General features: G+C 40.4%; 1 protein-coding gene across 3 annotated transcripts in view; it reads left to right on the top strand.

The window, feature by feature from the left end:
* LOC122631724 (sestrin homolog) overlaps positions 1-12498 on the top strand; it is a 92111-nt gene that overhangs the window by 3802 nt on the left and 75811 nt on the right. Inside the window, exons 1-4 of one of the 3 annotated variants that reach the window (XM_043817754.1) lie at positions 4432-4468; positions 7541-8685; positions 8922-10068; positions 10609-10674. In XM_043817754.1, coding sequence (XP_043673689.1) covers positions 8435-8685; positions 8922-10068; positions 10609-10674 — 1464 coding nt within the window. In that variant the 5' untranslated portion in view covers positions 4432-4468; positions 7541-8434. Of the gene's footprint in view, positions 1-4431; positions 4469-7540; positions 8686-8921; positions 10069-10608; positions 10675-12498 lie in introns of those variants that run through there. The other 2 variants (XM_043817753.1, XM_043817760.1) reach the window with 2 other exon arrangements.

Below are 12498 nucleotides of genomic sequence, written 5' to 3'. Positions count from 1 at the left end.
AAAGAGAGAGAGAGAGAGAGAGAGAAAGAGAAAGAGGAAGAAAAGTTTAGGACGACCGAATCAATTTCGTTTCTATTTCCTGAGATGTTTCATTAAAAAATAATAAAAAAAATTTCCCAAGATTTCTCGTCAATGATCGAGGAAAAATCTTAGAAACGGAAATGAAAAGTAATTTTCTTCTTCGAATCGAATTCGTAGAATCGATCGAATCGTTCTAAGAAGAATCTAATCACTTTACTCGTCCAATCGCTTCGGATCTACGATTCGTCTAAGCTAAATTCGATCGTTCGCGTAGAGAGTCCCTCGCGTAGTAATAAAACGTATCGAGAGATAAATTGGAGCAGGCTGACGAGCAGGACTAAGAATAATCAGAGAGTGCAAGGGAGGTCAAAAGCTATACTCGCGCTCGTCGTTTTCACGCGAAAACGGCACCTGGGCTTTGCTTGAGTCTTTAAATCGACGAAGAAACGTTAAGAACGAGACGCGTACCGTTCTCGAGTGTTAAGAACTCGGTAGAAAACATGCGTTTGGAACGCCGCCAATCAGGAGTTGCTCATCGAGGTCGACTTTGGCCGAGCGTAGTAGACAGCGAGGCGCATCTTCGACAACGTCGTTCTGCGATATCTCGTCTTATCGAATCGATCGAATAATCAATTTTTCTTTCTTTTTAATTTCTAAAGAAAATACCGAGAGAAAATAACAGAGAACTTGGATATAAGCGCGAAATTGAAAGATGTTCTATTTATTTTTTCCCTTCTCCTTTCTCTCTCTCTCTCTCTCTCTCTCTCTCTCTCTCTCTCTCTCTCTCTCGCGATATTATATAATGATTTATTCGTTCGGAACTCGGAAGGTCTCTAGAGTAGAGTAGAGTCTCAAGAAGTATCTCTAAAGTATCAAAGTATCGCTTTTTAGATTTATTTCAATCTATGATTAGTTTACGGAGTCTTGGCAAGAATCCTTCTTTCCTATCGTATAGAATGTTTCATTTCTAATAAAACAACGAATGTAGGAATTGTGTGTTAAAAATATCGTAAATCTATTTTGTTACATATTAAAGGGTACTTTACGAGGATAGAAAAGCGTAAATGTTCTTTTCGAACATTTTCACGTTTATAGTTTCGGAAAATAGGAACGATATTCGCATATTGTTACACAGACACACGGACATTTATCAAGCATCAGGATCGATCGATCGATTCCTCGAACACGAGATCGGCCTTTATTCTTCGCGCTCGCGTTACATGATTTTACACACAATGAGCGTGAGCCATCGTAGGTGGATACGGGTAATGCGAACGGTACAAGCCATTTAGAGGAGAATTTCTTTTTATCGAGCCGTGGGATCGAGGAGAGTTTATTACCTGGAGGATTCACGTATGCCCGTTAGAAAAAGTCGAGAGACTTAGGCGAAGAGAAAAGGGTTTTGTCTCACGAGGAGTCTCCGTTGTTTTTCTACGGCGAATCCGTTTTCTCGCTGACGTTTCGTAGAAAGGAGCGGCTATAATATCTATTTATCTATATATGAATATATATGTATATATACGTATTATACATATATATATATGTATATATGTGTATATCTTTCTGTCGATGATTTACATGAGATCTTGGCGAGTGCTCTCGCGATGCAATCGATATGCGCACGTGCACGCAGAGCGTAGGTATATGTATGCAATAAAGCTACGTACGAAAAGAATGTATCTACATACGCGAAGAGATCCCATCGAAAGGTCTTCTTCTTCTTCTTCTTCTTCATCATCATATTTTGACAATTGGCAAGATTAAAGATCGACTTTGTATTTATTATTACGTGTCCTTAGTATTCGTAAGTTCGTAAAAAGAAAGAAACTCTTTAGCATAAAACGAAGAAGTTACGATAGTCGATAAATCTGTTTTTTAGAGTTTTACAGAGGTTTTAACAAGAAGTCACGATCGTTGGAACGTCCAACCACTGTAGGTACGTTAACGTTAACGCGAGGATTCGTTAAAATTCATGGAGAGTGCAAATTAACCGTGATGCGTACGACCAGGTGTCCCCATAAACGAGCTCTCCCTGGGAGAATTCGATAAAGAACGTTCTCGCTACGTGACCAAAGCCGCCACGGTTGTTCTGTTCTATTCTATTCTGTTCTGTTCTGTTCTGTTCAGTTCTGTTCTCTTCTGTTCTGTTCTATTCTGCATTACACTCGCGACAAGAGAAAAGAAGAGAAGAGAAGAGAAGAGAAGCGTGTCGCGAATCGTACGCATTTGCGTTTAGTTAACTTCATAGAAATGAAAATATATACATATATATATATATATATGCTCGTATGTACGTATATATGTATGCATATGTATATATACATATATATATATATATCGCGTATCTCTTGCGATCTCGTTCCTTCCGTGTTTTACGACGTTTTAACGACCGAATGGCCGCCGTCGTTTCACCTAACGACATACCTCCTACGCGACGTTTATCTTTCTATTCGTCTTTCGAATTGTTACTTACTCCTTACTCTACGACTTTTCTAGGTAATTACGACGAAGACATAAAATTACCAACGATGTTTTCCTTTAGCCACGCGAAATCGAATTTATCGTGCGACGACCGTCCCTTTTAAAAAGAATATGATTCATTTGTATGTATGTATCTATCAATATAATAGATACCTCTTTTTACAATACACGAATTAATAAATTTTAATCGGTGATTAGCACGCGCGCCGCCTTGCAACAAAGCCAAGCGTTAATGACGGATTTAACGAGGAGAATTACCGATCGAACGTTAATGTCTATTCTTATTTCAGCACACCTGAAGAAAATCGTTCGGTCTCTCTTTTTCTTGCGAGAGGAGGAGGAGTTGCGGAAAACAACGCTGCTCTCCCCGTCTCTTTATCTTTCTATCGTGTTCACGAGCCATGAAGGCACTCCCAGTGGAGGGGGATCTCGTTTGTTTTTTTCTTTTTCTCTTTTTTTTTTTTTCTTTTTTTCTTTATTTAATTCTCGTTGCAACGTTCGTTACGATTTAGCCAGGAGATATACGCAAGCGATAGAAATCTGCTAAGCATTAAAGCTTTATTAAAGGCCTCTGCTCGAATCGGCGGTCTTGCGAGAAGAACAATAGGTGAGAACCCGATGAGTGAGTGAGAGGGACAGAGAGAGAGAGAGAGAGAGAGAGAGAAAAAGAAGGTTAGAAGGAGGGGACACCTTCGAGGAAGGCGAGCTCAAGTCGCGCGGATTTCTCTCCTTGGCAATCAGGCTCGTATTCCGCGTCTCCCTGAACGTGGCTATCTCGAGCAACGAGCTAGTCTCCTTCCCTTCCCCACCCCCTGCGACCGCCATTACGCTATTATCTGTCTCTGGGTCGTTATATCGCCGGTAAAAGAGCCGACGTTACGTTTTAACGTATGATCAAAGAGTTACCGATCTTAGAAGTTTTAAGTACGCTCTTGCATTCTGAAACGATCGGCACGTTACCTTCTCGAACTCTTCCAGGACTTTAACGTGCGAGGAATATTACAAACGATACGAGCACGCTTCTCTAATGGTTCGATTACTCTCGCACGATGTTGCATCTTTTAACGGGAAACACTCTCCGTAGTGATTTTCAAATCACTTTGACGTTACACGGGCGAACGATGTTACGGAGGTAGGCTCGTCGCGTGCAGCAAATCGTACGCGATTCCAACGTTACAATGTATAGCTCGGTGGTTGTCTTCCGACGTGACAGGATGTGCTTTGTTCAAGTATCGAAGCGTTAATAACAGGAATTTTCTCTTTTGGTGTCTTATTACGATCGGTTGATTTCGATCGCTACATCGAGAATGCTCTGTGATACTCGTTCCAATTCGTTAGACGGGGAAGAGGAAGAGAAAGAGAGAGAGAAAGAGAGACAGACAGACGGAGAGAAATGACGAAAATTCGTTCTTGCGTGTTTCAAGGTCATAAGCAAGGATGATAGCCCATGCATTCGTCGATCGAGCTTTTCGTCGACGAAGAAACGTTATCGTCGTCCGCGATCGATCCGCGTTCGGTTTGATACGTCTTTACGGAGCGTGCACACCGAGAATCGTCTCAATAATACATTTTTTCACGGATAAATTATATTATCATAATCCTTTCCCTTTCAGTCCCTTCGTTTAATTTAATTAACGGGGAAAGGGAGAGCAAGCCTTTTGGCATCTTCGAGTAACAGCTTTATCGAATCGGCCGATGTTCGACTAGACGTATAGGTCCGCCGTATATTGGGAATGCGAGTCAACGCGTCCAAGCGGTAGCACGTTGCGGCATAAATAATTCATAACGAAGCATCGCGTCACGTGAACGTGAACACCGAGCGAGGGTTTAGGTTTGCTATTATAAATATTTAGAATAGCTGAGAGAATCTTCCCCCTTTTCCGTTAGTTCATTCCTTTTTCTTAGATTTCATCCCTTTTTCTCTGGTGGCCTACTGTCGTCAAGCCGACATCGACCGGCACGGAACGTATGTACTTTACTTATGTATCTAACTACTTGCTTATAGATTATCTTTTCCGTGGCATTTGAGAAAACATGACGAATAATAGAGAGAGAGAGAGAGAGAGAGAGAGAGAGAGAAAGAGGGAATGAAGAGAGGGGTAGGAGTTCCTTAGCTTCCGTTTTTAGCATCGATCGATCCATGTCAAGTTCGTTAATATCTTCCTATATATTCGATCGATCATTATTCGCGAGCCAGTTTACGGATCTTGATTTTTGTAAGGTCTTATACGATCGAGCGTGGAGGGAAAGAGGTAGTCGCATAGGTCGTGACCGGTCGGTCGATTCCGAAAACGAATTGGTTCGGGTCGATGAAACGACGCTTCGTTGTCTCTTTCGAGTAGCGTGCGGCCATGCTCGCGAGCCTCGGACATCCAGAGGACGTCGAACTCGTGTCGACGTGTTTTGCGAAAAGAAGACGCGTATCGCTTAGGAGACGAAAGCGAACGAACGAACGAACGAACGAACGAACGAACGGTCGCGTACGAACGACTTAGCTCTTTCCTTTCATGGAAAACCTGAGAACTCGAGGTGAATTATCGCGAAACAACCGGGATGGCCGATAGAAGACGATCGTTTCCACGTTTACGCAATAGGAAAGCGCGTGTACCGGGCACGCGTGAGCGGGTTTACGTAATCGAACAGAACCTCCGTGCGATTTTCTTTTATCGATCTCTCTAAACTCGTCGGGAATCGTTCGAACGGAGAGGACTGTCTCTCCTTCGCGAGAGAGAAAGATCGAGAAAGATGGATATATCAAAGAGAAAAGGACGAAGAAATGCTTGATCTCATTCGAGTCGGAGTCGGCAGAGCGTGACGAGTCGAACGTGAACTCGCTCATTCCGTAACCTTAATAACCTTGACCTAGGTTCTCGCTCTCTCGTTCTTTCTCTCTTTCTCTCTCTCTTTTTCTTTCTCTCTTTCTCTCGGGGGGGAGGTCCATCAATCAGGGAGAAGACCAGCAGTACTACGATATCGATCGATTGCGCAACTGCCACGACGAAACGACTATTTCTATTTTCATGCCGTCCCACGATATACTATTCGCTTGCTCGGTATCGACTATTTTTTATATTAGCTGTTAAGTGTGTATATAATTATCGGAGAGAATATTGACGACGATCTTATCTTATAATTTATTTCGATTACTTACTGTAGGTAGCACCTTGAAAGAGCATATGATATAGCGTTTGTATCTATCCAATGTGTATCTTCGAGGAGATCATAGAGAAGGAGAGAGAGAGAGAGGGAGAGAGAGAGAGAGAGAGAGAGAGGATTTCGTTGGCCTGGAACTTGGCTGGCTTCGACTTGAGAAAGTAGGTCAAGTTCGTAGGAGTGCATCTTCCTTCGTCGAATACTACTTTCCACGTAAATCGTTGAGCGAGCTTCGAAACGGGTGACAGTACTTTAGGGGCTTGACTTCGAATATTTTCGAGTTAACCCCTTTCGGTACGTTGCATTTTCCGAACGAGCGTTGAATCTACGAGTTGAGTATTAACTTCTTCTTCTTTTTTTTTTTTACATTCTTCTTTCGTTTAATATTAAAGCGTGGATTAGAAACGACAATGGCGAATATTCGAATCGAAACTATAGAAAAGTTATCGTAAAGGACATAAATATCGATCGTTATTATATAGAAAGGTAGACAATGTAAACGTAGACGAAAGGAGAATGTCTCGGAAACGTTCTGGGGAAACTAATTAGCGAGAAACTCATCTCCGCTGACACGTACGCTTTCCTCCGCAAATTATTACGTATTTTCTCGTTCGAGGGAGAAAGATTCCTGACCTGGAAAGAGGCTCGCCTCGGAAGAACGAGTAAATTAACCGTAAGGTTTCCGATTCGTACGGTCCCAGAGTTGTCAGGCGATCGTTACACGTTCTACGTACGTATGTACATACATACATACATACATACATACATACATACATACATACATACATACATACATACGTACATACGTACATACGTATGTACATATGCTTTGTGTGACAAGTGGAAGTTCGCGAAGTATCGTCGTTATGCTTCGAGAGTCTCTAACGTCTTCGTCGTCTGATAAGCTCTTATCCTTTACAAAATATTCTCGTATGTCGAAGTTATCGTTCGTGGTACGCGTTTAATGCAACAACACGCACGAGATCATAATAAATTTTGTAAACTGTGCGTGAGCGTTTTGCCCTACAGCTTGTTGCGATTACGTTATTTCGCGTTGCGTGTCCATTATCGTAAATTTACCTCTTTACAGTCCGAGACTGCGTCGTATAGACGCTCTTTTCTTTTCGTACTTTTCTCTCTCTCTCTCTCTCTCTCTCTCTCTCTCTCTCTCTCTTTCTCTTTTTTTTCTTTCTTTTTCTTCTTCTTTTATTTTTTTGTTGTTATTATTTTCTTTCTTTCTCTCTTCTTTTTTTTTCTTTTTTTTTTCTTTTTCGTTTCTTTCAAGCATTCTCGCACGCATCAACATCTCGATAACATCGTCGTTTTCTTTGCCAGGTTGTTTGCACAATGATTATTACAGTTCGACGGTTTTCTCCTTCTCTCTTTCGATTTGAAATAATAAGCTGAATTAAGAGAAATGCGATCGTTAGCAAATACGTAATCGGCTTTGTGCCTTCATAAGATTACATAACAATAACTAATTAAATGCTGTCCGTGTTGTCTTAAGTATATAGACGTAGTCGTTTTCATTAAATTCAACTATACCAGGCCCTTCGACTTCGTTAATTTTCAAGTTCCCTAGCGATCAGAATCGAATTATATACTTTTTCGATCGCGTTGCATAACCTTCGATGAACGATAAAATCGATATACTGTGCGATTTTCTCTCGCGGCGAAGCGTTTCCGTGTCCGAGTACAACGTTACCTCATCGATGGATTATCTTTCCCTCTATCCTCCGTTAAATTAATTAACGCAGAGTATAGCGATCCTTAATCTCGCTTCAAACTTTTTATTATTCATTATCTTGTATTCCTGTATTATATATTCGTGTATTGTACTGATCTTGCACTCTTTTTTTTTTGTTTTGCTTTTTTTTTGTTATAGGTGTCAAATGGATTAATCAACGCGCAACAGATCCGATCGTTCTCGTGACAGAAACTCTCAAATTGGCGAGGACAACCATTTCGCGACGTAACGATGTAAAGAAAAAATGTAACTCGTCGTTTTGAAGAGAGAACAGCAAGAGGAAGACAGCAAAGAGAAAAAAAGAAAGAAAGAGAGAGAGAGAGAGAGAGAGAGAGAGAGAGAAAGAGAAAGAGAGAAAGAGAAAAACAAAAAAGAGAAAAAAAGGTTCGTAAACGACATCGTTGGTGAGTCAATCGAGAAAGGAATCGATAGATCGATGGTTAAATACTCTGTTACTTTTCAAAGTCGGTAAAATCTTTCCCGGAGGAGAAACGAATTTTACGGTCGATTCTCACAGCAAAACGCGACGAAACGAGCGTAATTACGAGTGGATAGTATAAACCTTTTGTACGCCTTCCTTCTTTCTTTTTTTTTTTTTTTATTTATTTTGTTCCCCTCCCTCTATTTTTCGCGAAGCAAGCTCCCGTGGCGTAAACTGGTACGCTCGTAAGCGTATTTCAAAGGACCGATTCGTTCGATCGTCGCAAAAGTATAAGATCGATAATCCGTCGGTAAACATATTTGAGATTTTGTCGAATTTTGCGAAATTTTTCCTTTGCAGTTTCGTAGCCGTTTCGTTTTTGGTTTGGAGAAGGAAGGAGAAGAAAGGGAGAGAGAGAGAGAGAGAGAGAGAGAGGGAGAGAAAGAAAGAAAGAGAGAGAGAGGGGAGAATTATCGAGAGTAACTCGAGCCGTCTGGAGTATTCGTCCTTAGATTAAAGTCGAGCTCGTTCGATATTCGAACGTATTCTTGAAAGATTTGCTTTCGAGAGCAAAGAAAAAGAGAAAGAGAAAGAGAAAGATTCTAACCAAGATGTACAGCGATCCGAATATTTGTGGGATTGGCGGAGCGTCGACGAAGGGAGACGAAGTCGAATTGGTGAGCAGGTTTCTGGCACCTCTTTGCGCGAGGGACGAAGCAGCGAGGAACATTGCTTTGGCGGCTGCCAGGAGTACGGTCGAGGGATGGCTCGGAGGTGTTGGGAGTCCGAATCAATGGGAGGAAACTACCGGTGCGATGAAGGACAACGTCGCTTCCGGAAAGTTCAAGGGTCAGGATGGAAGGTGAGTGAAATATCTTTGTAAATAATATCGTTCGGTATTCCGCCGAAACTTGGAGAAAGTTATTACTAGCGTAAAATCGCTCGTAAAATCGACGATTTTAGAAAGAGAGTTTTCGATCATACGTTATCGATTTTACCGTCGGATAACGGATCGTTTTGTACGGTCGTTGTATTTAAGTTTCCTCGGAGCATAGCTGAGCTCGTAATAAGAAAGTACTCGTCTTCTGTGTCGAAAAGGTACGACATGAGCATCGAGCGTTCACCCTCGAAATCGACTCCGAAGAACGTAGAGGAACAAACGGCATCTCCGGATACCTTCAGAAGCGACTGCTTCTTTCCGCAAAGCGTTACGGAAAATCCTGCTTTTCCGGAGGACGGTGGCTCCGAAACTGCGGAGAGATATCCCTCGGGTTCGTTCGATTGCGTCGATGGCCGTCTGGGTTCGAACGAAAGTTCGAGCTTCGGGACACCGGTCGAAAGAAGAAGATACATGGGCGGTGATTCTGCGGACGGGAACAGATCGGGTCGTTCTACTTCTTCGGACGAGGGCAAGGGTTTCAGGATCGAACAATTGCCTGGCAAGTGTCGCAGGTTCAAGGACGGGAGTGAGAGCCGTTTCGGTTCTAGCTGCGACAGCGATAGAAAGTATTTGATCTCGTCGTCGAACGAGAGGTTGAACGAGTTCAGCCAAGAGGATAGGATACCGAGAACAAAGAATTATATCAAGGTGAAGGGAGCGAAGCAAAGACAGCCGGAGGAGGACGAGTTGGATTTGGACACTAGGATCTACGGGAAGAGTCCAAAGTTCGACGAGAATCTTGGGAATGCCTTCTTCGATCGTAGGAACGTTAATTTCCGTTCTAAGAGCAGCGATCTTCTCGAGCGAAGGTATCGAGACGAAACGGATATCACAGGGAGATCGCGCGAAAGAGTCGTTTTCAATACACTCGACGGATTTGAAAACGAGAATGCGAACGAAACTTATCGCGAAAATGAGGTACTCGTTGAGGACGCGAATCTTGAAAATTCGGAGGACGATCTCGAGGATGGCCGTGCTGGTTGGCGAAGGTACGAACAGGACCAGGATTGTCTTAGGAAGAACGACGAGAGAAAGTTCAGCGCCGGTCAAATAAAAAGACCTCTCTCGCAGGACGAAGACGTTTCGTCGAAGAGCGGCAGAGTCCTCGACAGTCCCGAGGTTACTCCTGGCGATGTAGGGAGGATGCTTAATCTTGGAAATGCACTCGATGGCCCGAGGCAAACTCAAGCGAACAAGTATCTCAGCCTGGTGACTCTTCATCTACCAGTGATACTCAGGCTCAGCGTTAATTGTCCTTTTCAGAACGTCAGGATAAAATGCGCTGAGATACTGGAAATGGTCAAGGTAAGTTTTCTTTGTCTCTACGTATTATCCTATGTACCTATATCTCCCTTTAATAATCGATCGATCTTTATACACTAGTTTAATATTCTTTTCAATGTCCGATACTCTCGTCTTTAAAGCGGGTAAGCGTCAAAACGGGACATAGCGGGACGTTATATAAATGGAGCAGCTTTCCGTGGTTATTTGGGAACACTCACCGAACTTTGTTCTAAAAATATCTTCCTATTTTGTCGCCAAAACGGCCTACCGTTACAAACCGCGATCGTCGACGTTTTATTACCATCGTGAATTGCTCTTGAAAAATAAGAACGGAAACGTGAGAGTCGATAAAAGCTTGCACGGAAAGTATACATATGTGTTTGAAAGGAAAGCTTCGCAACTACGTGGTCCTCGTACCCACGACCCTGAGAATAAGAGTCTCATGCTCTACCGACCGAGCCAGCCAACCTTACAAGAAGTCGATATAATTCTAAGATTTTCAATGATATATCTTCGATATTTGATTGTATCTTTCTTTTCTTTTTTTTTTTTTTTTTACAGGATAGAGGATTACCAGTACCAGAACCGGCCTTCGATGGACCTAGTGCCTTCGTTCCCACCTCCGAGGTAAGTCGTTTGCATAATACGCGAATGCATTCCTTTTTTTTTTTCATTTTTTTTTTTTTTTTTTTTTTTTTTTTTTTTTTTTTACAACGATCGTATCTTCTGCTTTCTTTTTAAACACCAGATTTGCGAGACGTACGAGTGAACGACAGATATTGGTCTAATTTTAGGAAAGATGAATTTGATGATACTGATAAGAACGATTTTTTATAGTTTCTTATTTACATTTAACTTCTTATGATAATCGGGAAACAATTGTTAAATTTTATGGGAAAAAAAATCAAAAGCAGTGAAATTAATGTTCGTTCGAAACAAATACAAATTGGCTATCTTTGAATGGTGCCGATAATCGTTACTCATCTATTGGTAGTTGTACGTGAAAAGGAACCAATGATTGGTCGTCGCGCGAACGAGGGAGTGCATAGCTTCGTATTTATTTGTCCCCTGGTAACCTTCAATTTAGTTTAATTAAGAGCAATTAAGGACTCTTGTCCGTGCGAGCTCCCATAACACTTTGAAGTTGCTAATTGTAGGAGTCTTTCCGATTGTACTTCGTCAAATTATCCGATTGCATAGAAATTCATTTTTTTCCTTTTTTCTTTTTTCTTTCTTTTTTTTTTTTTTTTATACAATTTTTCTCATAAATCTTTTATTAATCATTATCGATATTTTATTCGATTAAAATGTCATGTATCTAATAATATAGCATATAGAAAACTTACAGATATGTTTCAATATCCTTTAAAATGATAATGAGCATAGATAATTATTCATAAATGTGGTTAATTAAGATGATATGTTATTTAAAAAGGATGATTTAAATATTTTTTTATAGCATCGTAAAAACTCGAAGAAAGTAATTATTACGAATGAGTAGCAAAACGAATATTTTTTTTATAGATATTTTAATTATTTATCGATATAATCAACTTGGTGGAAAAGAAAGAAAAAAAAAAAAAAAAGGAAAATTAGACGCATCGTTGAATTTGTGTTCTAGAGTGCGCCATATTCCCGCCATGACTTGAACCATAGACCACGTCGGTAATTCAGTTTTTTAGACTATAGAAAGTCGTTCAAGATGCGACGTCTGTTCGTGTACCTCATGCGGACGATAAAACGTTAGTTTGTAGATCGTACAGATGGCGGTCTCGTTCAGTTACAATCGATTTGCATAGATGATTGTTTTTTAAATTATTATTACGAATCTTTATTATTCCAATTGTTCGATGAAAAATACATTTCTATAGCAGAGATTTTGTATATAAATATCTATAAAGAATATTTGAAATTTTTAAATAGAAATGCAAATAGCAAAGAATCTTTTTAAACGAAAGAATATTTTTTGAAAGAAATCACTTAATATCGAATGCCTATGTCGTAAATAAATTTCTATAGTCCTTCGTTATTCGATACGTTATTTATAAGATAAACAACGTTCGACATATCGTTTAGATTGGTTGGTATAGGCAACGTATCGTTTTACAAAGATTAGTCACTCTTGCGTGCAAGTTACGGGAAAAACAGGTTCTTTAAGCCATTTTTATTTTATTACTATTTCAGGAAGGTCGTAGTATTAATCGTTATCGCGAAGTTACATATCGTATAATAGACCGCATAATCTCATTTCACTGCTTGGTTTTAGAAAGAAGATACAGTTGCTTGCGTTTATTTACGAAGCAAATCTCCGGTAAAAGTCTTTTTATGACACCATTTTCGTATCAGTTGGTAAAATAAAAAAAAAATAAATAAATAAATAAATAAATAAAAAAAGTAAAAAAAAAAAAATAAAAAAGAAGGATATCCGATATATTAATAAAATTATCGTAT

Source organism: Vespula pensylvanica, chromosome 9 (genome assembly GCF_014466175.1).
Source record: "Vespula pensylvanica isolate Volc-1 chromosome 9, ASM1446617v1, whole genome shotgun sequence".
In the NCBI taxonomy this organism is placed as follows: Eukaryota; Metazoa; Arthropoda; class Insecta; order Hymenoptera; family Vespidae; genus Vespula; species Vespula pensylvanica.
Note: the sequence above shows the minus strand (reverse complement) of the source record. Positions and strands in the feature narration are given on the sequence as shown.